Here is a 26,691-nt window from a genome sequence, read left to right as displayed (position 1 = left end):
TGACACGGTACGCGCATCTAGCCGATAAAGGGTAACGATATTACGAAGCGCGGAAGCGACATGAAACATTCTTTGATAAAAGGAGGGTGGGTGCGAACGACTGGCTGGCATCTCGCACGGTGGTCGATTCATTTCCCGTAAGGCGAAGCTTCCTTGGGCTCTGGTCGCCGTGCGACAACACCTCGTGGCTACCGCTGCCTCCTCGAAATCGAGTCGAGAACGTTCAGACCGATGGTGGAGAGCGGTCGGAGAGGCGAAGGAAGGTAGGCAACGACCAAGAGGAAAGAAACCAGCGGACGGGACGGGACCGAATGGAATGGGATGGGTCGGGACGGGACGGGACGGGATACCTCGGAGAGAAACAAAGAGAGCAGAGAAGCGAAGAAGGATGGACTACTCTGGCTCCGGCTCCGGCTTCGGCCGCGACTCAGAGAAGCCGAGTCAAACTCTCGGCCGGCTGGCGCCGTTCTGTCGGCCCCCGCTGCCTCTTGCCGCCAACAATGCACGCCGCACACCTCTCCTCTCCTCTCTCCTCTTCTCGTCTCAGCTCTCTCGGTTCTCGGCCCGCACGCCAGCCTCCGTCTCTCCGCCGTCAACACCGACACCATCACCGACACTGACACCGACACCGACATCGGCACCGACACCGGCACCGACATCGACACCGACGCAAAGCAAGGGAGAGCGAGAGAGCGGGAGAGAAAAAGAGAGAGAGAGAGAGAGAGAGAGAGAGAGATACCGCGCCACCGTCCACGACGCGACACAGATCTCGCGAGATCGTTTCTAACGATCCGCTTCGTCCCGTTGCATCGCGGACCAGACGTTGCAACGAGTCTGGAATCAGAGTCTCGGGCCGTGACACGCTCGAGAACCGATCGAGTTTCCGTGTGCGCCGCGCGAACCCGATTCTCCTCGGGTCGTGCCTTATCGCGTACCGGTGCCAGTAAGTATTCGGGCTAACGCCACTACCTACGACGTGTTCGCCGTAGTGGTCCCGAAGCTGACCAGAAGAAGAACAACATCCGACGGCACTGTGTTGGTGACCGTGCGAGAGAACAACCGGCGCGACAACACACCGGTGTGTCGGCGGTGTACGATGGTAGTGGTGGTGCCAGTGGCGGCAGTGGTAGGGGTAACGTTAGAGCCAGCAAAGTCGCAGGCAGGCCAGTCGGGACTGTTGGGACTCCCTCGCACGCGTATCCGATGAAAGAGGCTCGAACCCACGAGGCGGCCAGTCAGTTCATCGTCGACCGCGATCGAGTGAGGACACGGTGTGCTTCAGAGCTTTTCTATCTCGAGCATCGATCGGTCGATCGTTCGTTCGTTCGAACCAGTTGTGCAGCGGGGATCCTCTGCACGGAGCAGACAAGCTGTTTTGTTAGTGGTTCGAGACATTTGGATTAGTCGGGCCTGCTATACGCTACCGAGACAAGCTGTTCGAAGAACAAGGGAACTCTTCTACACGTGTGCATGGGATCCAGCCCCCGTAACCAGTGCATCGCACCGCAATACACAGTGCGCGTACAGTGATCAGGATTCGTAAGGGTTGTGAAAGCGGATTTTGCGATATCAGCCGGAAAAATGAGCACCAATCGCGTCGTCGAGTCCACCTCCGAGCTGTCCGATCTGATGAAAGGTAAATCTACAAATTTTCTTTGAAATCTATCGAGAACTGGGGCCGAACGAAATCGCGGTTCGTTTGCGTCGCGGTAATCCTGGGTGGGACGATTAACGCGACGTTCGGTAGCGAGGGACGATAACGATTGTTATGAACGCCGCGGCGCCGCCAGGCCATCCCTGGCTCGGTATCGCGACGGGATCGAGGCACGGTGTCGCGAAACGGTCTTCTAGGATGCGACCATCGGACGGGAAGAGTTAAGGAACACGGGGCGAGAGAACGAGAGAGAAACGGGCAAGTATGCGAGAGCGTGCGTGTCTCGTCGGACAGATACGCAAGCGAGAAGCTGAGAAAGACGACGGATTGTGCTGGATGGCAAGAAGTCGGGGACGGGGGCAGCAGGGGGGGCCGGTCGCTAGAAAAGGAGGACGCGAGCGAGGCATGAAAGACGCGAGAGAGAGACGGGCGCGGCGGCGCCAGCGTGGGTTGCCACACAGACGAGCGAGCAGACGATCGAGCAGGCGACGAACCGTCGAAGCACCCAAGCACGCCGAAGACCAGAACAAACCAACAAACGAGCCCTTGACCAAACTCGAAACTCATCGCCTAATCGCGATAGACGGTCTCCCGATCGTCTCTCGATCCTGAACGATCGCCGCGCGTAGGCGGATCGGATCGACAACCGTTTCCGAGAACGCGACTCGGTCGCCCTTCGATCGCTCCGAAATCGCGGGACGAGCGGAGTGCCGCGATTGCCAGTTAAACCAGATTTAACTGTCGATGTCCCGAATGTAATCGATACCCTATTGTGTGGCGCGGCAGAGGTACGCACAGGTAGAAAAAGCGACGATTAAAAAGCGATGGATTGCGGAGAGGGCGCGGCGAGGGGACGGCGCGACGGTGCCTCGGGAAGCGCCGAACCTTCCACCCACCTGTGCGCAAAGTCGCACCTGCTACCTGAACCGAACCTCTTCCGTTCGACACTCTCCGGAGTGCCGGAGGCTCCCTCTCCTCCTCTTTGTCCGTCTCCCTCGTTCACGTTTTCGTTCCCGATCGCCCAGGATTTCTCTTCGCCCTGATATTTCGTCGGCCCGACGTGTCCGCAAATCCTCGATCGCACCGTAGGTTTCCGTAACGATTTCGCGTCCGAATCAGTACGAATCGCGCCAACGGCCGTTCTCGGCAAAGGTCGAAGGACAAGGTCGCGAAGACGGATCGCTGGAGCAGCGTTATCTGGACAAACGAATCGTGCTCGATCGACGCGTCTCCGGACTATCGTCGCGCGCGTCTCGCGAGCGTCGGTGCGGTCGCACTCGCGGTTAATTTCGGGAGGAAGGAAGCAGTTCGCAGACTCGTTCGCGTATCAAGACCAGTCGATATCTCGATATTCTTGGAACAAGCTCTCCGTCGCGTTCACCGAGTAAATATTTGTGCCGGCCGCTGCGCCGTTTGCGATCCTCGACCACGCGTCGCGTCAGGAACAAGCGGAATTTCCGAATACCGAGCCGCGAGATCTGCATCCCTCACCGCCGATTTCTTTGTCAATGTTTCAGTACCGCGTAACTAATTTACTTCGCTTGAAAACCGCGAGCAATCGTCGGCTCTGCATTCCTCGATCATTGTAATCATAAAATTCGACGTTGGGCGGAAGCGACCGCGACGAAATTCAGGGTCGATTTTTCCATTGATCGGCGCCGATGCTCGCGCGACGAAGGTGGGACGCGGTCTCTGCGCGCTTTCTCGATCGCTTATCGAGGGTCAGACTTTCGCTCGTTAGCGCCAGAGTATTCAAGAAATCAGCGACGCGCGGTCCGGAGCATCCGCGGGAGAATTCGAGCGAGGGAAGCGCATTCCCGTGTCTGCCGGAGCCCGCGTTTTCGGCTCCTCGACGAAGGCGCGCGCGACGCGCAACGCGTGGGTAGCACGGCTCGCCTTTACGCCAGTTTACACAGATGTCCACGGTTATTTCGGTTTGTTTGAACAATTGCCGAACGGGACAGCGAAGGTGGCTTCTAGATATTCACGAGTACAATGCCGAGAAGACACGTGTCCGACGGTCGTGGTCGTGGTCGTGGTCGTGAGACGGCTCTTGGACTCACGTTCCACGGAACGGGATCTCGCGAAACTGAATCGACTGCTCCCCGCTTCTCGACCCATTTTCTATATAGCCTCGTCAACGAAACGGCGAGTCGCGTCGCGTCGATAGAGACCGTGTTTATCTCCGCCGTTTCCTCTTCCTCCTCTCGCCTCTTCGCCCACCGCTACACGGTTTCGCATGGCAGAAGGAACGCGACCGAAAGAGCAAGAGCGAGAGAGGAGAAGGTCGAGAAACGAGGAGAGAGAGAGAGCGACCAGATGCTCGGTATCGAAGGCGACGAGGCTTATCGGAGCAACGATAAATTCGGTGGGCGCGCGACCCACGCTGTCGCCAGGTGCGCCCGACCAGTTATCTTCTCCTCTCGACACAACCGAGAAGAGGCCCGGCCGACGCCGGTGAAATCGATCTCGAGACGGTCGCAAGACCTTTTCGCCGAGATAGCTAACCGGAAGACGCGACTGTCCATTAATCGCCCGTCGTTTCCCGATGGAAAGAGTACGACGGGGTTGCGAGGCGAACGAAACGATCGTCGGACGAGGTAATCCTCGGGACGATGTCCCCCGTGGTTCGTCGAGAGGCCGAGAGACCGAGAGACCGACAGAAGAAGACCGATCGGATTGGAGCCGCGCAGTCGACTCCGCAAAAGGCAACGAAACGAGAGGAACGAGAAGAAGAACGAGGAGGAAGAGCGGCTGGCGCCAGCGCCATGTGGTCTCCGATCCCCTCCCAGGCTAGCTTTTCCCATCGTTTAAATCGTCCGCGGAGAGTAGTCGGGAGTTGGAACAGGCGATGCTGCTTGCATGTTCGATTCGCCGAGGCGGATCGGGGATTAACGGATCGAGCCGGCCTGGTGACGGCGTACAAAGTACAATGCACAATGCGCGATGGGCGACGTCTGCGTGCGGACCCGATAGATAGCGGCGACGGAAATACGGAAAGAGAAGCGTGTTAGAATCTCGGGCGAGACCTGTGCGCCAGATGGTACCAGTTGGGTGACGCACCAAACCTAAAAACATCTCTCGTCTTCTCAGCTATACGAGGCGAGACGATGCGGGACGATGCGAAACGATGCGAGACGGCGCGTGGCGTCACGGCACAGCCCAAAATCGTCTCGCCCACGGAACTCTATCGAAGATAGAACCCGACCCCTTCGCGCCCTCTTATTCCGTAACGCGAAACAACCAAACTCTTCTACGCAATTCTAAGAGTTCAGATTACGTGACAGCAATTATTCGTTTGATTTCAGCTGGAGTCATGGCCGGTTCGGATCGAGATGCCGGTTTCTCGAGCGGAGCGGACGAGGACGACATGTCAGGCCTGCACTCGCCGAGCGCGTCGGATGACAGTCTGGAAGTTCACGTGACTCCGATATCGCTGAGGAATAAGAGGAAGCTGGCAGAACCCCGGAAAATCCAGGAGCCGAGCACAGCACCGTTGAAGAAAAGGAGATTCGAGCGGATCGACGAGTCGACGGTGGTCCCCGACGATGAAGAGACCAGGGCCAGCAGCTCCCCGAGTCCCTTCAGACCGTGGAGCAGCTCGAGCAAAACCGCCGAAGCGAGTTCGTCGACAATCGTCGCGGAGAAGGCTCTTCCCGCACCGTCTGTCGCTGCGTCTGTTACGTTCAAGCCAGTCGTGTCGGATGCGCCCAATGATAGGCAAGAACAGGAAGCTTTCCAAGCTCGAAGGGAGTCCCATCGAACTGAGGATTCGGCGACGAGGCTTCGACACTCGACGCAGTCTCGTCTGTCGCGGATCGAGAGACGAGATCACCCTGCTGGACCAAAAGACGAGACAACTTCGGCCAACAACGCCGCGAACGCGAACGTAAGTTCGACGTCGAACGACGGCGTCGCGAGCGGTGCGCATCCCAGACTGCAAGAAGAACCCTTGTCGCTCGTCCTCAGAGGAGAAGTGGAGAGCAGGGTGCCGTCGCATCCGGCGGTCAACGGAACCTACGAAAGGACCTATCCGGTAGATCGGGTGAACGTCTCGTCGGCGTCGTCTTCCTCCTCCTCCTCGTCTTCCTCTTCCTCCTCTACCTCTTCGTCAGCCTCGACGTCGGCGTCGTCCTCGTGTCTACTGCTGAATCGTCAAGAAAACCGTCGGCCGATGGTCACATCGAACGACGGCGACTCCTCGCCAACGATGCCGACGAACGCGCAGACAAACCACGCGAGGCAACACTCGTCGGTCGGCCAGCAGAGAAACTACAAGAACATGACCCGTGAGAGAAGGATAGAGGCGAACGCCAGAGAAAGGACCAGGGTGCATACGATAAGCGCCGCGTTCGACACCTTGAGACGCGCCATACCGGCCTATTCCCACAATCAAAAGCTGTCGAAGCTGTCCGTGTTGAGGATCGCTTGCAGCTACATCATGACTCTCGGCAAGATCGTCGGCACCCCTGAGGGAGAGTCGACGAACACCGCGTCGCTGGGGGCTTGCGTGGATCTCGTGTCGAGGACCATCCAGACGGAGGGCAAGCTCAGGAAGAGGAAAGAAGACTGAACGAGCCCGAGAACACGGAGATACCACGAATTTCATACAGACGGACGCCCGACATTGGCGCCTACGAAGCAACGAGGCTACTCTGTCTCTGAGTTGCGTTGCTTCGCTTTGCCTCGCTATCACACCATGCTGTAAATCTAACCGTTTCGTCATTCGTTGGAACCAACTGGAATGACCACGGACAACGTGGACTAAATCCAGGAGTGACACGGATCAGATGAGTCGGTACCACAGTCCGCAGTATATGTCCCATCGGACGAGATGTCGCGCGAATGTAATGTTCTACGTTGTAAGAGGATTTCGAGCGTTTGCGAGCTCGCTTCCGTCGAACTTGAGACAAATAAAAGGCAAAACGAGTCGAAATCGTGTCCCGCGTGTCCATTTATTGCAACCCGCCAACGAATCCTGCCCGCACCTGCGCCTGCCTCCGCGAACCGATTCCTTTGCAACCGGTTGCGAGCAGATTTTTCGAGCGCGACGTCTACTGCGCGAAACGCGATCGCTATCAGCACCGCGGCCTAATACGAGCCGATAAGGACGTGCCGACGAGTCGAGTCGCGACGAGACACTCGGCTCACGATTTTATCGTAAACGCTGATCCCCGCGTATAAATAGAATTTTCGCTTCCTTCCTTCCGGCGTCGACCATGTTACATCGGTGTTCTCGCGACCAGATTTTGCTCGCCGGAGACTTACTTGTCCGAGAACCGGCCTCGGTACACCTTCTCATGGTATCGCTTCGGTCAACTCGGTCGCCTTTTTTCCACGCGTCGGGACTCGGAGCTCGCCGGCTACTTCTCCGCCGGCAAAACATAATCCCTAACATGGCCACCGGTGCGACACCGGTGTCGTCGATACGGAATGAGACGTACACGGCCGACAAGTGGGACTTGCTCGCCAACCACGGTAGGGAGATGTCAAGAACGCGAAACAACATCTGCTCCTTTATTCCCGGACTCGTTCCCGCTTCCTTTCGCGAACCGATTCCCGCTTCCCCGCTGGCAACACCTCGTTTACGACAATTGGACCGATCGGCAACACGATCTATCGTTTCGTCGACAAGACCGACACCGAACGGAAGAGACATCGGGACAAGCTCTTGCATACGCGGAGGCTACTCTCGCTACCACGAGAAATTGCACGCGTGCACCTGCTACATAGCGCAGGTGCGTTCACCGGTTTCATAAGCATCGCCAAATTTTCGACGGTTACACGTCGCGAATAATAATCGGTACTGCCAACCGTTCCCCGGTTGTTCGACGACGCGCGCGATCTTTCCAACCCGCGGAACCACCGATCTGCGACGCGTCCCCGAACCCATCCGCGCCGAATGAAATCACTCGCCGAATAATCGGGGAATTTATGTGGAACAGTGTAACCGTGAAGCAGCGCTTAACGAGGCAAACTTCTATATACGTGTGTAGCGTGTCTGGTGGGAGGTTGCCAGAACGTTGGCGCCAGTTGACCGTCGCCGGCCGCCAACAGCCAGCCAGCAACCGCCAACGTTCTATGTCGTTCTATGTCGAACGACCTACGCGAATGCATGCGTACCGTCTCTCGCGTTTACCAGGCACACACGCCACTTTGTATCGCTGAACCCAGAACGTCATTTCGCCTCGCCACCTTCGCTTACTTTCCCACTTCCGTCTTCTTCGGTTCTCTGCTACATACTGCCTGATGGTCATCATTAAGCGATCGCAATTCTTTCTGGTCCTAAACGTGAATTGCAATTAGATCTTTGCTTGTAAAAGAGTGAACGAACGAATGACTATATCGCAATTATGTAGACGATTTTCATAATAACTGGAGAATGAATGGAAAGGGGATGATCATCCCCTGTTGATTGCAATTAATGATTAATACTTTGACTGCCGTGTCGTCTGCGTTCATATGCTAATCTATTGCGTCCCCCCGTCTTATTTGAGTCTACAACACGTAAGAATGTCAGAAAATTATTAGATTGATTCGTAAGTAACTTTTGCTTTTGACTTGACATTTATTTCTCTGTTTGTTTATTTCTTGCTCTAATCTATTTAGTAACGGCAAAAACTCGTTTATCCCGATGACTCACAGTGGACAGATACGTGCAATAGATTATACCTACCTAGCTGCATGAGAAGTTATTTATGATTCGATCTAATAGTGTATATGCAATTTAACTTTTTAATTGGAATTTGATTCTGTATATTATAGTAATTCGAGTAACTGAAATCACTGCTAAACATTAAACATTTTCATATTGACAAAAGCAGAATCTTTTCGATATAATGTATCTCCGGTTAAGCTGTACATTAGAAGGGTTTGCCGAGCTCGTCAAATAAAGAATAATAATAATAATAATAATAATTTTATGAACTTTTTGAAATTGTTGACGTGACAGTCGAGGTGTCAATAAAAAAAGATACAGCCATGCTGTGACTGTAATATATGCAGAAGTATAGAGTACGTGTAAGATACAGGTAAGAAAATTAGGATGGTATTCAATATTTCCTACGATACCGAGATAATCTGTCATTGCAAAAGTCTACTTCGTTTCGTGTTCCGGCAAAGATTTCCATCGGTCAAGGATGCATAGACAGAAAAGTACATACTCTGCGAAAGAATGAAAATTATCTAACAAGAAGAAACTATAGCTAGACTCCACAGAAGCAAAGGTGTTGATCCATCTTGTTGGTTCCCGGCGATCAAAGCGATTGATAATGAGCAAAGATGAAAATTAGAAGGGGAGAGGGAGGGAGATTCCTCCGCTGAGAAGCACCGTAACGAGTTGCGTATCGGGAAGATATCGAACGGAGAGAAAAAGAGAGAGAGAGAGGGCGCGCGGAAAACGGAGGGAATAGAGAAAATGGTAAGAGGAGGTAGAAGGAGAACGACTGGGAAAAACGATACCGTTCCACCGTGCGAATCACAGGCAAGGGATCAGGCATCAGCTACCTCACCATCTACCTCCCTGGTTTTTCCCTCCAGGTGTAGGCATGCCGCCATGCGGTGGCCACGACTACGGCGTGTACGCGTTTTCTCCGTTCAAGTATGTGCTCGTATAGTTCGTGCGAGAGTGATTCTGTATATAGGATGCGACAGTGTGGCGCCAAGCTCTCGCATACGAGCCAGTTTCCTCCGGTGTTTCGCGACGGTGCGGCCAGACCAGTGTATAGGGTGCTCGAAAAACATCGAACGCGTTCCTCGATCGACAATCGACGTAGAAATACGAAGCTCTTATGAAAAGATAATTGTACTGATAGAAATATGCGCGACGCGAGAGCTTCGAATTTCGAATAATTTTGAGCAGGGCACAAGATTAAATACACATAGCAGAGCATTTTCGGAGACTGCTCTGAAATGTGCTGCAGAAGAGATCACACAAATCAGATTGGATGATACCACTTTGCAGCACATTTCAGAGTAATCTCCGAAAAAGCTCCGTCTCTATCATGTACAGTCCGATACCTGATCTCAAGCATCGACATCGTGAGGAATATAGAACTATAAGGTGTGCAAGGGTGCACGTACAATATATCTAAGAAGGTTTTAATTTCGAGTCGCTATCATTGGACAGTTTTGCGAAGCCAATGGAACGCTATTTCGATTGGAATACTGAATATTACACCGATAAAAACTGTAACACTAGGACTACCGATCTCAGATCTTTTATTCTATCGCTATTGAGATTGTAATGGGCGACTGCCAAATGTATTCTATTATTCAAATACTTTTTCTAATTAAAATTGTGCAATGACTCGACGAATTTAGCCTTGTTATTTTTAAATAACAATACGAACTATTTTTTTTAAAGCTCAGCGATTCTGATGTTAATAAACGATTGCACGCGTGCAGGATTGCCGCGTATGTTTGCGCACCACATATCGAGAATCGTGTTTTACACTACCCCTACGTTTACCAACAATTGTTTTCAGCGTTTACGAAAGTTTCCCGAGATTATTCGACAAATTAGTTGCCAATTAACGGTTATTATGTGCCGCGCAAGTCAAACGGAAGGTTGGAGTGGAAATAGAAATGACTTCCAGTTGTACCTAATTATACTATAATAGCATCTTATCGTCGGGGACGAGGAAGTTGCACTCAATATCATTTACTGCTCTTGCAAGTGGTATATAAAAAACGAATTTTTGTATATTATTTATGGAAAAGCGTTCTAGAAATAATAATAAACAAATTGAAATTGAAAATGCGTCGTATAGACTCTTGCAGGCGGTAATTATTTGTTGTTAAAAACCGGTGGTATTCGACAGCAATTGCTGCTTCTTATAGCTTTTCCCTTTGTGAACATAAGGTAATATTATTCACGCTTAAATAAATTAATGTGAACTGTAAAGTGTAAATTGATCGGAGAAGTTTCTAATTGCAGGATTGTATAAATTTTGGTCTCTCTTGCGACATCTGTTGGGAACACCGTGGTACTAATTGGTTATTAAGTTAGACGTTTTGTCGTGGATGGCACCACCAACTACTTCCATTATAACTTTTCATAGAAATATTAATTTAAACACTTTGCAACTAACGATAATTGTTACTACATGTTCATTGAAAATAAATAAGGAATATTTATAACTCATCCAATAATCTGTTCATCACTGTTTCCAAATTTCGAACCTATCCTAACCTAAGCAGACGTTCCTGATACATCTGTCACCATTTGCTAGCTAAAGCAGATTAGTAATGGCCATATGACAGGGAAGGAATAAATTCATCAAATGATACATAATCGGTTTAAACAAATGCATTCTGTATCACAAAATATAATGAACAATACCTGGTGAAGCTATCGAAATGTTTATGACGTGAAATGGCATTGTGAGGCTGTAAACTAAACTGTAACTGCGTACGTACTACATATGTAGAATAAAAAGTTTCCCGCGAAAAACTTCCATGTTCCAAACAACTTGACTCAAAAGAAGCGTCTATCTACAATTGTACTGCACAAGATGGGTTGGTAATGAACACTATAATTTATTCGTTGTAACGACGTATTAACTAATTATTATTTGTTCAAACAGTATTACCACGAAACAAATCAGACTCGTCGCAAGATAGATTTTTGTCGCAACCAAGTGGTAGCAGACGCAGAAAGGCCACAAATTATGAAACTGGGAGTCTATCGCAAGTTGATCCAAGCACAAGCAAAACAACAGTCTCCCTGCATCGTATAATTTCAGACGAAGAGAATAGACTTACCAACAACGTAATAAAATATATACTCATATCAGATAGAAAAAAACAGCCTATTAACAAGGCACAAATAGTAAAGAATGTGCTTGCAGGGCAAGGAAAACAATTTTCTCATATGTTAAATAAAGCTAAGCAGGTGTTATCAAAGGTACAAACTGATGTCCAATTTAGTTGACATTTTAACTTTGTCAGTGAATAAACAATCGTGTTTGCAGATATTCGGATACAAACTAGTGGAATTAGAAGGTAACAAATATATATTGGTAAATGAATTAGACAATGATTTGCCTCATATTAATCGCCAAAGAGCTGATGCAAGCAGACAAGTATTATTGTTCCTAGTCCTTACCCATGTATTTATGAGCGATGACTACTGCACAGAAGGTAATTAATAGCATCAATTTAGTATTCTTCTTGTAACTTATCCACTACTATGTTCGTATCAATTGTGGTATATATATCAAATCATGCTTTAGGTTGTGATAATAGAATGAAATTGTTTAAGCAATACATGAGAAAGATTTATGCAATACAAGGAATCATTTAAGTAGCAAAATTGGAAGAAGAATAACAGGAAAGGTCCCTATATTACTTTATATTAATTGTTATCTGTTCTAGGGTCTCTACTGGGTTTTCTAAAACATCTGGGGCTCATATTACAAAATGGTGATGAACATAGTTATTTTGGTCATGTAAAGCATATTGTAACAGAGGTATTGAAACAGAAAATTATAACAAATAGCAGATTAGAAATCTTTTGTGAACTTAAAGCACATTTCTTACATAGGTATTTGTTGCCCAAAAATATCTTGAAAAATTGAAGGAAACAGATAATACGGCGACCGTACAGTATAAATGGGGACCACGCGCAGAACACGAATTTTCTCGTCGTACAGCCTTGGAATTTGTATCTGAGGTCAGAAAATATTCACAGCAAACCAGCACTTCGATAGCATACTAACATTTATTGTTTTTAGATGTACCAGGGATGTTCGCTAGATAATTGGCCATTGCAATATAAAGCATTGTTAGCACGAGAAAGATAGAATCGCTCGAGTTGTGCGTATCGGAGATGAATTATCGCATCCGGTTGTGCCACAGAAAAGCAAAGGGAAACAGAAGCAGCAGAATATACTATTGTTTACTAAACGGAACCATGAAACCGTTTTGAAGACCATTACCTTTTTCCTAGTTTAAGAAATCAACGTTTTTTTCTTTTCTCTTTTCTCTAAAACGACCCTGAGTGCAGCCGTAAAACTGCGGAGCGAGATTAAAGTTCGTGTGCGGTCTTCGAGTTCAACATTGGGGTCAGAGGAATCTGAAACGTGTCCTATTGGCCTAGTTTTAACCGAATCTAATTGGATTCATATTTTCTTCCGGCGTTACGTCGTACAATTCGACGATCCGTGTGAAGCGTATAGCAACAAGAAAAGAACGGAACAATAAAAGAAGATAATGACGTGAAATCGTGTAGTGGTAGAACTTTCCCGCCGTGTCCCCAATCAAATTGAATCTCGAAGAGATTCAAATCATACTCCGGAAACTTATACAATGTAAGTGCCAGAACAAACGTTCTAAGACAAACATTGCTTGTTTAAAATAAATGATGAAGCATTTATCCTGTATCTCTAAACCGTTCTTCTATTCTCGACAATCTCTAAATTAGAAAATAGGGTCGAAATAAAACGAAATGTCCAGAAGTCGCTCATTAATTGTGAATATGAATAAAAATCGGAGTATCCTAATTTTCTAAATTTCCGATCTAGGCTAGAACTGAATCTCTTACCCTGTTTTCGAGAATCGCGAGGGTGTTGGTGTTGGAGTATTTCCGGCGTTAGAAGACTACCGGTCGAAGCCTACTCTAGCACGAGGAGGGGGTGCTCTCGCATGAAAAGGGAGGGTAGATCGCGCGGCTTGGAGACACGATACAAATGAATCCGTAAAAGATCGTGCAGACGTTAAACAAGGGATACGTGATTCGAGAGGGTAAGTAAGAGCTGCGTGAAGACATGGCGGATGGAGATTGCGCAGGGGCGAGATGGCGAGAGACGGGGTGGATGAGGGCGATGGGAGAGACTTCTATATAGCCTTCTAATGCTATATAGCGGCCGTTGAGCCAGCAATGCGGGAAATGTATGTCAGGCCGGGCTGGCTCGGAGCGCGAGTCGGCGGTGGTGGTCAGTGTTCGACGGTGTTCCAGTCGGGTTTGGTGGATAGGTGGTTGCGCTGCGTGGGTGGCGCGCGCGGTTCGTAGTGGCGCAGTACCGCGCGCACCTTCATCATCATCCGTTCGCTTTCTTTTTCCACGATAGGAATCGTTTCATTGCCCGGCACATTAAACACACGTAGCATTTGATAACACACCTGTTCCTCCCGGTGGTTTGTTGCTACCGGGACTTAGGGGACCATCCGACGTTCTCCGCGCGCCTGACTTCCCTCAGGCTCGCAAAAGGGAAACAACGGGACCAATCATCTGCGATCGAAGAAAAGGAGTCGTCTCGAGGCTTGACGCCAAGGCGTGTACCTTTGGTAGGACCCTCATTGCATGACAAAGGACGTACCTATAATACCATGCGCCCTACGGACTCATTCGAGATTTGCCGCGAAATACACGGAGAGAGCCAAACAGAGAGAAATTGGATACGGTGAAGTTCCTCTTTTAGAAGTGGTTTTGCCTATCCTAAAATTGAACAGACGGGACTTCGACCAAAAGGAAACGCTCGAAGACGCGGATTGAAAATCGCGCGTGTCGTTCGATGCCCTCTCGTTAAAGCCGAGAGAATTTCCCGATCCAGGAGCACGATCGAGATCCAATCATGTTTAACCTCTATCAAAACTTGAACAAGAGGGACGAAGACCACAAGGAATCGGACGTTACCGGTCATGACAGGTTCTGGCAGGAACGACCGAGGACAAGACGGAAACGTCGGGCTGTCAACCGGAGAACTCAAAGCGCCATCGAGCTCGACTCCGAGGCCATGGTCTCGGCGCGCGGGACGCTCCGTCGTGGAAGAAGCGCGAGTATCGAGGATGAGGACAGCGACGAAGAGAAGGGCTACCAGCTGACCACCAAAATCGACAATCTAGCCAAGATACTGTTCAGTCGCGTGTCAGCTGCACGAGGCTGCAAGGAACCGGACGTCAGGTAATCTGGTCATCAAAGATGGGAACCATACGTTGATTCGTTACTGATCATTTTTCGCTGCGAGGAAGGCGACCTTAGTTCGTTTCTTGTTGCTCGATCTACCGATCGAAAATTTTTCGCGCGCTAATTTCGAATTACCCGTCTCGCGATTAAACCCCGACAACCTCGCGGGACACGTTCCGTTCGACCGCGTTCGTTTACAAACTGAATCGCGTGTTTCGATTTCGAATTAGTATGTCGGGTACAATGGACTCCGATAGTTCGACGGGGACGAATCGCTTTGTACAAACCTTGGATCGTCACAGGAATTTTTCGCATAGCTTCCGATTTCGAGGGAAACGGGTACCGCCGAGAAGACGGCGTTCGCTAGGGTATCGTTCTTTCTCATTATCGAACTGTCGTCGATGAGCCAGCTTTTTAACGGATCACGGGATCGATTACCTGTAGATCGCGAGCATCCTGTGTCTATTCCGGTAATTAGCAGCGAAAACAAGTCGGAATTAAACAGAGCGCGGCGCGAACAAAGAATTCAATATAACAGGGACTCGATGAAACGTGTATCAAATTAAATAGAGAGGCTAGGGGTGGAACATCGACGACAACGATATGAATTTCCACTGGTGATCTTATTGGATGAAACCCTTGGTTGCGCTCGCAGAGACGGATGGCTGCTCGCTGGCAAACCAAACGAGACCGATCCAGTTTGTAATCGTTGGTTCGAGAATCTAATCCGTTACTGGCATCGTTCGAGAAATCGTTCACCCGATCGTGAAATTCATTTCGAACGATGTTCCGCACTTACGATCGAATCGGCCGCGTTTGTCAGGTAGTTTTAACCAATTCTATTCTCCGCCCTTTTCGAACTATTGGCAGAATTACAATATTATGAATAATTCTAGATGCAAAGTGACTTTTACACTTTTAGCGAGATTTAAATGAAACTTAACGGAACATCGCAGTTGTATATTTCTATATTACAAGTATCGAGTTAGTCAATAAATCTATGTTTTGCTCGAATAAATGAATAAATAGCAATACAGAAAAAATAGAACCATACCAAAAATAGAAACATACGAACATAATTTCTTTTTAGTAAATTATGTAAAAGTTACTTTGAGATTACAATGATTAAATTGTGGATTTTATGCATTTCTGGGAAACATGAGTAAGTGTATTTTAAAACAAAGAAAAGATTTAAAGAAACTAACATCGCCGATATATTAATTCGAAGTTATTAGAAATATTGAAGAATTGATAGGGACATTTTTTATTTTGCATAAACATCCGCGGTCTAATAATCATGCGCATCGCTGTATGTCGAGACTGGACAAATGAAATCACGATAAACGTAGTCGCAACAAATAGGAAAATAGGAATCATGTGATCGAAATGAAAATTTGACCGAGACAGAAACGGAAGACACAGCTACACGGCGTTGGGCCACGGGCCGTCGGTGTGCGAGGATGCCAGCGAGTACATGGAAATGGAGAAAAGATCTCGAGATCGTGCTTTATCAATTTGCCAGGCTTATATCCGAAGAACACCGCGCTATAGTCTCGTGAAGCAGCTGAATAATCTCGGTAAGCCCTCGAGCCCTCCGCTCAATCTCCACCTCGTTCCTCCTCCTCGCCCACATGCCTCTCCACTCCCCGATGCACCCCGTCGCTCGACGGTCTCTCCTGGCGCAACATCATCTTTCGATAGACAAACTTCCATAAATTTCTCGCCCGTTTGTTCGTTTTTTCGCGTGATGTTTCAGGCTCTAGGGTGAACAAACACTGGTTCGCGGTGCGGGACACTTCCCTAAAGACCGATCGACTGATCACCTTGGCGCCGTTGAGCAGCAATTGCTCGTTGACCGTTTCCTCACTGACGAAAAACATTTTAAGCGACTTGTTTTTGGCGTTACAGCATCCGTACATATGCCCTATATTCGACATCGATTTTCTCGAATACGAACGCGAGAATTACGTGATCGTGGTACAGCCCATCAGTCAAGGCAGCCTGAAGGATCTGATTTACGGGGTGAGTATGGCGGAGTGGCGGTGGAGTGCCTAATCGAGACGAGAGACGTTGATTGTTGCTCGGCAGATCGAAAGAACCGGCTGGAACGAGGATTGGGGCCAGAAGTACGCGGCCCGTGGCAAAGGCCTGCCCTTGCCTCAGATTCAACAAATGGGCCGGCAAGTGTTGGAGGCGTTGATTTTTCTGAAGAAAAGAGAATTCCCAATGGTAACGCATTTGCACTCCGGCAACGTGCTCGTTCAAAACGGCGTTGCAAGGCTTGCCGGCCTCGAGAACACGCTCCTCGGTTTCACCAGCCGTATCCATCCGGTAATCGCTTCGCGAATCTCGCAGACTAATCCCATCGACATTGTATCCTTCGGTAAGATCGATCATCCACGAATTTTTTCCTCGAACTTTATACTTATAATCATTTCACACCACGTACCATCTCTACTTCCAGGTCACATGCTATTCGAAATGTGTGCTGGTTACGAATTGCGAACGTTTAAACCGAATTCAATGCAACTCTCGGATCTTGAAATGTATCCACAAGTACAAATCTCTCTATCTCTCTATCCCCTTCGCCTTTTTCGGTTCTCCGTTTGTTTTTCTATTTCGGATTGTAACTTGTATCTGTAGCTTTTCATTAATTTTTCTGCTTGTTTCCGTGTTTCTTATTTCTCATGGGCTCGTTGTCGTCGAGATCGTTTATACAGTTTTCGCTGTAAAATCGAGCAACGATCGTTGCTCGGTTTTGCCGCGGGCCCGAGAAAATCGATTTCTCGCGACGATTTAATCGCTGACGAAAACATTCCCTTGCACAGGTAATCGAACTACTCAAGTATATATTCAGCGAACCGACTAGTCGCCCCAGAAATATCGAAGAGCTTCTTGTTCACGATTTGTTCAGAAACATCGATCTTCGCGAAATGCGCAGTGCTCCCGTCACGGTAAGAACAGAATTAAACAATAGACGCATGGTGTATTCGAAAGCTTGCTGAATCTCGAAACGTTTTCGGATCCGCTGTGCATGGAAGCTTGCACGGAAACGGTGTACACACTAATTCATAATTCACGTTTTTCTCTCGCAGATATTTCGACCAACATTAACACCATCGATCGCAAACTTACTCGATGGCATTAAACGGCAAAACGTGACTAAGAGGTAACAAATGGCTACGTTGAAACCGATCCGTTTTTACCTATTTTTTGTTTAACGAAACAAACAAATTTTGCTAAACGTTCATTTTGCATGCACAACAGACAGAGATCGCGCTCTATAAGCGACGTGTATTTAACACGCAGATTTTGGTAATGACCACCCCAGGATCGTAACTAATCGACGATTATCAAGAACCGTGACGTTTTTCATTGTTAGAATTTATACTCGTCTTCTCTGACGATTTCCAGAGTCCCGAGCTTGGACGTGGTCGACGTCGACGCTTTGTCTCTGCCCCGACCAGAGACAGTGTGCAGACACTCGCTGCTCGACGAAATCTACAACGAACTATCGAACACGGCTGTGTAATTTTGTGGGAACAAAGTTTCTACGAAAATCGATCGATCGGCTTTAGAACACGTATCGTCGCCATTCTACCGGGGATCTTGAATTCGTATCTTTCTGTACCAAGTGCCAAAAAAGCGTTTCAAGACCTCTACGATACGAGCTAACGGCGATAATATTATACATATATACATACACATATATTTAGTAAAAGAAATAAAAGTGGAAAAAGGAAATTCAGAAGAAGAAGAAGAAGAAGAATGGAAATTAATAAACCGTATAGAGAAGGAAAATAAAGAAAAGTCGTAATACGTACGGTCGATTTTATTATCCAAAGTATTAAAACACATCCAAGACATCCGTATCGATGAAAAATGCAGGAAAACGATGAAGTGTACTTTAAAGCATCGAGAACTCGACACCATTTCCACACACACATCGAGATTTTACCATGTGTTTATACTGTACTTTTTCGATCGTTTGTTTGCTATAATTCGGTGATAAAGTGAATCGTGGGTGGGATGGAAGGAAACGATGCAGAGACGAACGAAACAAGAAGAACGTCGAATGCAGTCCCCGAGGTGCGGAAACTCGAACTGTTCTCTGTTCACACAAAGAAATCAGAAAAACGATAACGTTTCACCGGATACAGATCGAGTTTGTCGAACAATTGACGTCAATAGGAATCGAAATCAAACAGATTCGTGCGGCTGTTCCGTTTCGTTAGTTGCGTCCGTGGATGATGTCGCGATGAATTGCGAAATTCTAACGGAAAAGAAAGACACAGAATCGACAGGCAGACTCTCTTTTCATTCTTACGTTTCACTTTTATCCTGAGGAAAATCGAGCAAAGAGGCAATATCGGTTTCATCCAGCACATTCAACTTAGAGCTATACATGTACAAACGGTTGGAGAAATTGATTGAACTAGTCGGAAAATTATAGAGAAAGAATAAGTGAAAGAAAACGAGACGTAGACGTAGCAGATGCTCGCGATGTTTGTTCGATCTATATCGTCTAGAAGCGCGAACGGGCCTTAAGATCGGTAGTAAAAATAGACATTATTGCTTCTTGATGTTCTTTTCGTTTTAACGTACAAACTCGTTTTAACGTCTCTCTTATACTAGCTCGAATGATCAATTTCACGCGTGCGCGCGCGTATATTCATAGAAAATTTCAATATCAAATAATTTAATGGGTTATTTCTCACAGTTTATGAAGCACCAGCTTCGAGTTCACTCGCTGGTGTGTCCGGCTCTTCGTCGTTGTAAATGTTTTCCGCCATTTGCCATACCTGCATTATATTATCCTCCGACACTGAACATATCACCCAAGGTTCGTTCGGATTCCATGAGAAATCGCTGATCTTTGCGGTATGGCCGCCATGTATAAACTGCACAGTAAGAAACAAATTAATGAAATATAAAAGTACTAGCTACAATCTAACTGAAATTTAGGAAAACAAATGAATGAGACATACAAGTAACTCGGGTGGGCCATCCTCGGCATCCTCACTGGACTGCTCTTCGCCAATTTTGCTCAAATCCCATACGTGTAGACGCCTGTCTGTGCCACTACTAGCTAATATCGTCTCGTTGTGCGGCGACCATTGTACTTGGAAGATTTCATCCTTGTGAGATTCAAAGGAATGTAGCTTGAGTTTGAGATTCCTCAAGTCCCAGAGCGCTACAGTCTTATCAGCACTACCTGTCGCGAGGATAAATTCTGAGTACGGGTTGAAACTTAAACAGTTGACCTCGGCGGTGTGGGCGTCGACTGTGTGACTTGGTTTGCTCGTATTGTTACACCTGTGGGAAAGGAAAAACGTATATAACAAGCTATCGTTTCGTATGCAGTTGACTTAGTTTGTGATGAAATGTATATGCTGACTATTGTCGACATTCGCTGTTACCTTGTGTCCCATATCATTAGCTTCTGGTCGTCCGCCACCGAGCCGAACAGAGATTCGTGCAACAAGTGCCATGCTACATCCTCAACAACAGCGGTGTGTCCGGTGAATATGGTTTTCGCATCGATAACACGGTTTTCTTTTGGCGGCGCGTTAATGTCCCACAGGCAAATTGTATGATCATCGGATGCACTCAGCAGATATCCATTGAGATTGGGGTTCCACGACAACCCATAACCTTCCTTTTGATGCCCTCTCAATCTGGTTAAAATAACGATCGAATTAACTCGTGAACAATCGATTACAATCGCGAAATGCAAACGCTTACCTCAGGTCAGGCTGGCATTCACCGTTTGGATCTGGTTTACTGGGATGTTTAGTGTAATCAAACACTAAAACATCGCTGGATGGTGTTTTAGTTGCAATTACACAAGGATTCTGCGGCATATACCGTGCTCTGTTCACTTCTCCTTCATGGTTTATCTTTATTTCGATTTCTATTTTCCCACTGACAGATCCAAATCCACCAAATTCTCCCTTCTCATTGTCGTAATGAGATGCATCGAATTGAGCATCTTCATTCGGCAATTGCACACTAGCAATGAGTAAATGGTTCTGTTCGTCAGAAGTATGCGTACCCAGAATAAGGCGGTGTACTGAATAGTCTTTTCCTTCTGGTCTAGTTACGTCGGGCAACCATTGTGCGGTCAAGGATGGCCACTCAAGAGCATGTGTCATCACAAGATCATATAAAAAGGGTGTATTTTTCTTCCAAATTTTGTATTCCTCATTTATAACTCTTTCTTCCACTGCATCGTCAAAGGTCTCTGTAAAAAAAAGTCAAAAGTCTCTCAAACATGTTAAAATAGTAGATCCTGGGAAGGCAAGGTCCCGATGTAGTTTGGTTATAAAATCAGGAAATCAATTATCACGCGACTACAAAAACCATTTAACATAATTTCGATATATCATGAAACAAACACCATGGAGAAGGAGACTGAAATTCAACCGATAAAAACAGTATGTTCTTGCGGTAAGATAACCTGCCGGCAAGTGAACAAGAACCTCTCTTTGAAACCATTTAGATTAAAAAAAAAGAAATAATTTCACCCTTGTTCTTAATTTTAATGAAACGTCACGAACAAATCGTACAACCATTCCAAATCAATGACACTTTCTTGCATAGATAGATTTACAAGAAGTTCTCGCAAACGAGAATCTTGTTTACCATAATATGGAAAGCGTCCTTTGAACGAACGTTTGATACTTATAAATATACGAATAATTGGAAAGCATAACAGAGATATGAGTGCACTTAATTTATTCTTACCGCCGTCTTTATCTCCCATCCTTAGGCTTCGTTAAATCTTTACAGTACTGCGTGAAATACTAACAAAACCTTTAACCCGCCAAAAAGCCGCGAAGCCCAGCCGGATTTCATCAAAAATGCAAGCCTACTTGCTAGAATGCCTTAAACGTGTATGCCGCGTTTTCATCGTGCAATCACATATGGCATGCCATTACGCCGATATGCCATGAGCCAATGAGCAAACGAAAATTTTTGTAACATACACCTTAAAGTATGATGGTGGTGACGTACAACGAATCCATAGAAAACTAGAAATAACCGCGAATAATTCAAACAATATTTATTGTTCTATTCAAATTTCTTATTGATAGTGGAATTACAAACCTCTATGAGAAATTTAAAACAAGAAAAAATTGTTTCGAAATGAATGATGTCAAATTGTGCCCCTAAACGGTTATAGGGACAAATTAATGAACAATAACTTGTTGCAAAAGAAGTTTATATAGTATCAAAATATACTACTTCTATACATGTATCTACCAAATATTTGGGAATAAGAATCCCAGAATATTTTGAGCTGTTTTCTTAAATCTTCAAGAAAAAGAAAAAGAGAGAGAGAGACCCACTTGTTTTCTCTCTCGACAAAAGAAATTAACCAAAATGATCCGAAGTTTCGAATTCACATAAATACAAATTGACGGTCGTGAGAGGTTGAGCAATTGGTTAGATTAAAAGAGAAATTTTTTTATATCTTTTTATTTTATTCGTAATTTTGAACACTATGGATGAGCAGTTCAACAGACTAGAGATACAGGGCAGCAAGGATACCGAAGATGCTCGCACGTTTTTCATTGGTCACATCGCGTTCAGGTAACTATGCTGCCCTCTACTCCTGCTCTGCTGAATTTCACGTCTGCCACGGGTGGAGTCACGTCACATTTGCGATCATTTGGGCACAGTGTCATTGACAGTTGATATTCCGTTAAGCAATGCACGGTTACACACACACACACATTGTTTGTATACATATTTAGTGTGTCAATATAACTACTGCAGAAATATGTTGTACTGTGTAATAGAATTTGAAAGAAAATAAAAGACAGTCAATATGTCAGTATGTCTGGTAAAATACAAGTAGAATCCGGTACGCAATTGTTAGCAAGATTAATCTGTAGGCCAACCCTAGAAAGCCTAGAGAGAACTTTGTTCCCTGAAGGACCTGGAAGTACAGACGTTATAGAAATAAATGGAGTACATTCAACCGGCAAAACACTTCTTCTTTCTCAATTGCTTGCAAAATGCATTCTGCCAGATTATGATGGGACCGTTCATATTAAAGGCTGCAATGCTTCGGCTGTGTTAATTAATACAGACCACCATTTCCAAATTTCGAATTTGATCGAAATAATGACTGATATTGTAAACGTCGCTTATGCTCCTTTGGTTACGTTAAATTCGGTCGACGCGAATACAAATAGGATAAATATTCTTCGAAATTCTCTACAGAATCTACATATAATCAATTGTTACCATAGTGAACAGTTTTGTTTAACGTTGCGTACATTAGACAATATATTTCTTACTAATGCTCAAATTGCCCTTTTAGCAATCGATAGCCTAACAGCATATTATTGGCAAGACCGTGAAAATAGTTTCACATCGATCGATACCTACATAAAGAAGCTGTTAAAGATTATCAGACTTCATACAGATCTATGCAAGATAACAACAATATACACGAAATCTTGGAAGAGTATCATAAAATACGAAAACAACAAATTTACGACTAAATGCTTAAACAATACTATAGAATATAGGATACATTTACGCAAAACAAAAGGTTTACACAATCGTACTTGCATATTGGAGACTGAAGACACTTTTAAAAAAATGTGTTATAGTGTTTCGACAAATGGTATCAAATGGGAGATCGACTGATAAAAAGGATAGTTTCCATTGTATTTACAAGTTTTGTTAAAACAATATTTTATCCATTATATCCAATGGATTTAACAATCTAGTTCCTGCCAACATTATACGAGGTACTTTATTTTGACTGTGATTTAACGCAATTTCCTGTATTAATTTTGCCTCCTCCGGAGTAAACCCTCCAATAATGAACAATAAAATATTGGAATTATCGCGTGGATGTCGCTTTGCTTTACCCCTTATTAGTAAGCTGCGATATACAAGAAATATGTTACATTCGCATACTTGCGATAAAATTGATTATACTCGGAGATTGTTAAAAAGTACTTACTTGAAACCAGCTGAAATTAAAGATGGCGTACGTTGTCGTAGGTCCCGTAATTCTCGAGTTTTATCCGCGAAAAGTATATCCTTAGCTATCTGTTCCACAATACTGACATACCGGATTGTTTCTTTCGAAGTTGATTTTATCATGAGATCTCTACAAACGATAAATGTTTCATTCAGTGAAATTACATCTACAATTTCTAATATAATATTCAAAGATTTACCTGTAATCTTGTAGCGATGAACGTTGTTGCGTAATTGATCGAAGAATACGAATAATACGTGCTGCTATTTTATACGATGTTTCCCGTGCAGCAGCCGCATGGTTTATTCCTTACATAAATATCATTGAAATAAATTATTTGCAGATTGTTGTATTTAAATGATGTAGCATGTAATATATACCTGATAATAGCAAAGATCGCTGAGAAGCAGATAATTTGTTGGTTGACGGGTTCTTTACAAAAATCTCGAAATCTTCGAAAATTGCGTCTGCAATTGATTCTTCTAATTGTTGTTCTTGTTGCATAGAAAAACGAATTTGCGTTCCCGTTAAGGCGTAAACGTGTATTAACAATGCCAACAAATTTTCAATGGTCAGACCTCTAAGAAGTCGTGTCCGTATAACGTTACTCAACTGAAAAGACCACTCGATTGACTTTAACTCATAAACCTTACAAAAGCTTGGTTAAAACAGTATTACTGATTATACTTGCGCAAGTATACTAGACGATTCTCGGCTCACAGAAAGATTCTGTAATGCCAATTTCTCTAAGCTAGTAAGTAGTTCAAATTGACTGGTTCTCTGTGATGTTGATGCTTCGACTATCGCCATAATACTCTACATTATAAAAAACTTGATTTCAATGATTGAAAATGATCAATACATATCCTAGTTACACTAAAGAAGACTCTACGGAATCACCTGCACTTTCTCTGTATGGGTAATCATAGAGTCAATATTAGTCATATTTTGAAGTTTGTTAACAGCTCTTTCCAAACTATAACCCGAAATTCTCAATGGTGTTCTTAACTTAGAACTATCCTTCGTGGAAGTTATATTACTCAGCATTTCATTTGCTGCAGTTAACAATTTTTTTTCGCTTTCTAAGATAAAGAGATCGATCATAGTTTTCTCTATGCCTGCCAAACATCCTGGTACATTGTATGTTTGTAAAATCCCCTTAATGTGCATATGAAAAGATATAATGATTTAATTAAAATTGTTAAATCAAATGCAACTTGTAAAATATACAAATATATTGAATCTACCTCTACTATTCCAAATGCAAGAGATGTATTAATTGCTACATCGTTGTTGTGCTGTGGTAAACGCGGAAGTGCTCCCAATATTTTTGTGAGGAATGACTCCATATTATTGCTAGTAGGAGTACAGAGATCTAATGTTCTGTCTATTAAAATAAGGGACACTCCTGTTTCTTCAACTTCCGGTGAATGCTATAAAAATAAAAATGAATTAGTGTTAAACTTTGTTACATTATTGTTTTGTTACTTACATTTTGATAAGTGCTATTTGCAAAACAATTTTCCAAAATTTCTGCACAGAGATCACTTAATTTTCCAATAGAATATACGTCTAATTTGACATTTATATTATCAAATAGTCTGTAAAATGAATTTGCCATGAGGCATATTTCAGCAGCAAGATCTTCTAGAGAACTTGGGTATAAAGGTGGCATTAAATCTCCAAATGGGGGTGTCACAAACAGGTGGTCGTTTAAAGAGGCAACCAGGAAAGGTACATGGATGATGTTAACAGATGGATCCTACAAATAAATTTATAATATTTAAAACAATATGTAAAGAATGTTATTAATCTGTGAACAAATCATGATAGCCAGCAACTATGACCAGACTGTAAACTTTATGCATTAAAGATATATAGAGTTTGTTCCCTTCTTATTTCATATATATTACATCAATACTTCATATATATGCTTCTGTTTGATTGTTCCATTTTAGAAAACACACATAAGTTCTACAGTCTAAGAACAATAACATGAAGTATAAATAAATGATAAACAAACCTGTGATACATTTTTTGACATCATCCACAGTTCAATGTCTCTTTTTAATTTAATATAATTCAATTTGTCTTGCACAGAATGATTTCCATAACAATTAGTAGTGCAACAAGGAATGCTACAATATACTGTGCAACTGTTAAATGCACTTTTTGCCAAGATCATTTTAATTGTTCGTTGGTAAAATGCTGAATTTCCAGCAGTTGATATGATAACAGCTTTTTTAGCATCTTTCACCTCTGGATACTAAAAATAATGAATATTGATGATGAAAACTATGAACTTAATGTTCAGATTGTGTCTTTGGATTTATGGCAATGTATAAATAATTATATACACACTCGAAAGTGATACATGCCGAGCTCATGAACTGCTATTGCACCTGCATTTTTCAAAGCCATGTAACCCTTGCCTTCTGCATACCAATGTAAACATTCTGTTGCATACTTGTCTATAAAAACTACTGCATCATGAACTTCTGTAAAGATAGTTTCCCAACATTTTGAATTGTATTTCTTTATCTCAGAAATAATATTTGCCATTTTGTTTCCTTTTCCTGATTTCTTTAGGTGAGCCTTTAAATCAATTGATTTCTCATTGCCTTGAGCACACCAATATGTACTTTCTTATCTTTTTCTCTATTCAACTTCTAAATGTTGACTGACAGTTGTGACGTTTGATGTTCGACTGTAAAAAATTGGTACGAATAGAAAAAATATTAATTATTTCAAATAGTAATACGTGTACATCTCTGTTAAAAAATAACCCGTTTATAAACTACGAATCACAAGATACTAAAATGATATAACGATAAAAATCCGAACTACATATATAAATCACTTCTGTATACCTGCATCTGCATCGATTTGTATCGCATAGGCTATATCAATATGTACAAATTGCAGGACTGCTGAAAAATATTAATTACATTGTATGTACATATGCATTGAACTGTGATATGCATACGTGGTGCTGACAGGTACCTCGTCCGTGTGCGTATACTTAATTGACTACAGAGAATTATTACAAACATCAGATGGCATCACAGTGTACTACCAGAGAACAATTTACTTTGTCGGTAAAATTGTCGAACAGTTTGAGTA

General features: G+C 44.7%; 6 protein-coding genes across 8 annotated transcripts; 4 read left to right on the top strand and 2 right to left on the bottom strand.

The window, feature by feature from the left end:
- Window positions 1-722: 722 nt before the first annotated feature.
- Window positions 723-6,779, top strand: Net (atonal bHLH transcription factor 8-like protein net). Its single transcript, XM_078189152.1, has 2 exons — window positions 723-1,636; window positions 4,963-6,779. The coding sequence occupies exons 1-2, from the start codon at window positions 1,582-1,584 to the stop codon at window positions 6,225-6,227; spliced, it is 1,320 nt and encodes a 439-aa protein (XP_078045278.1). The 5' UTR covers window positions 723-1,581; the 3' UTR covers window positions 6,228-6,779.
- Window positions 6,780-10,863: 4,084 nt separating this feature from the next.
- Window positions 10,864-13,121, top strand: LOC144474027 (non-structural maintenance of chromosomes element 3 homolog). Its single transcript, XM_078188461.1, is given in 7 exon segments — window positions 10,864-11,173; window positions 11,242-11,561; window positions 11,629-11,797; window positions 12,032-12,126; window positions 12,201-12,329; window positions 12,391-12,456; window positions 12,458-13,121. Coding segments are annotated over 7 exon segments (936 nt in total). The 5' UTR covers window positions 10,864-11,169; the 3' UTR covers window positions 12,611-13,121.
- Window positions 13,122-13,574: 453 nt separating this feature from the next.
- On the top strand, window positions 13,575-19,448 carry Slob (Slowpoke binding protein). 2 transcript variants are annotated; one of them, XM_078188459.1, is made up of 9 exons: window positions 13,575-14,558; window positions 15,969-16,138; window positions 16,318-16,583; window positions 16,650-16,944; window positions 17,026-17,117; window positions 17,390-17,515; window positions 17,657-17,730; window positions 17,829-17,876; window positions 17,976-18,106. In XM_078188459.1, coding segments are annotated over exons 1-9 (1,401 nt in total). In that variant the 5' UTR covers window positions 13,575-14,229; the 3' UTR covers window positions 17,977-18,106. The 2 variants fall into 2 exon arrangements, with proteins under 2 accessions (XP_078044585.1, XP_078044584.1); XM_078188458.1 differs by lacking the exon at window positions 17,829-17,876 and having other exon boundaries at window positions 17,976-19,448.
- Window positions 19,283-21,468, bottom strand: Caf1-55 (chromatin assembly factor 1 p55 subunit). The gene is made up of 5 exons (XM_078188460.1): window positions 21,309-21,468; window positions 20,307-20,805; window positions 19,982-20,239; window positions 19,550-19,877; window positions 19,283-19,462 (listed from the first exon to the last, which is right to left on the bottom strand). The coding sequence occupies exons 1-5, from the start codon at window positions 21,325-21,327 to the stop codon at window positions 19,283-19,285; spliced, it is 1,284 nt and encodes a 427-aa protein (XP_078044586.1). The 5' UTR covers window positions 21,328-21,468.
- Window positions 21,469-22,403: 935 nt separating this feature from the next.
- On the top strand, window positions 22,404-23,225 carry Xrcc2 (X-ray repair cross complementing 2). Its single transcript, XM_078188462.1, has one exon. The coding sequence runs from the start codon at window positions 22,404-22,406 to the stop codon at window positions 23,223-23,225; it is 822 nt and encodes a 273-aa protein (XP_078044588.1).
- A 36-nt stretch (window positions 23,226-23,261) lies between these two features.
- Window positions 23,262-26,594, bottom strand: LOC144474023 (sec1 family domain-containing protein 2). Of its 2 annotated transcripts, XM_078188456.1 has the most exons (11): window positions 26,439-26,594; window positions 25,930-26,275; window positions 25,592-25,834; window positions 25,061-25,330; window positions 24,816-25,001; window positions 24,469-24,726; window positions 24,256-24,384; window positions 23,949-24,180; window positions 23,768-23,876; window positions 23,548-23,697; window positions 23,262-23,466 (listed from the first exon to the last, which is right to left on the bottom strand). In XM_078188456.1, the coding sequence occupies exons 2-11, from the start codon at window positions 26,128-26,130 to the stop codon at window positions 23,262-23,264; spliced, it is 1,983 nt and encodes a 660-aa protein (XP_078044582.1). In that variant the 5' UTR covers window positions 26,131-26,275; window positions 26,439-26,594. The 2 variants fall into 2 exon arrangements, with proteins under 2 accessions (XP_078044582.1, XP_078044583.1); XM_078188457.1 differs by lacking the exon at window positions 26,439-26,594 and having other exon boundaries at window positions 25,947-26,086.
- Window positions 26,595-26,691: the final 97 nt, after the last annotated feature.

This window comes from Augochlora pura, chromosome 8, assembly GCF_028453695.1.
Source record: "Augochlora pura isolate Apur16 chromosome 8, APUR_v2.2.1, whole genome shotgun sequence".
Taxonomy (NCBI): domain Eukaryota; kingdom Metazoa; phylum Arthropoda; class Insecta; order Hymenoptera; family Halictidae; genus Augochlora; species Augochlora pura.
This window is presented reverse-complemented; position numbering and strand designations above follow the sequence as displayed.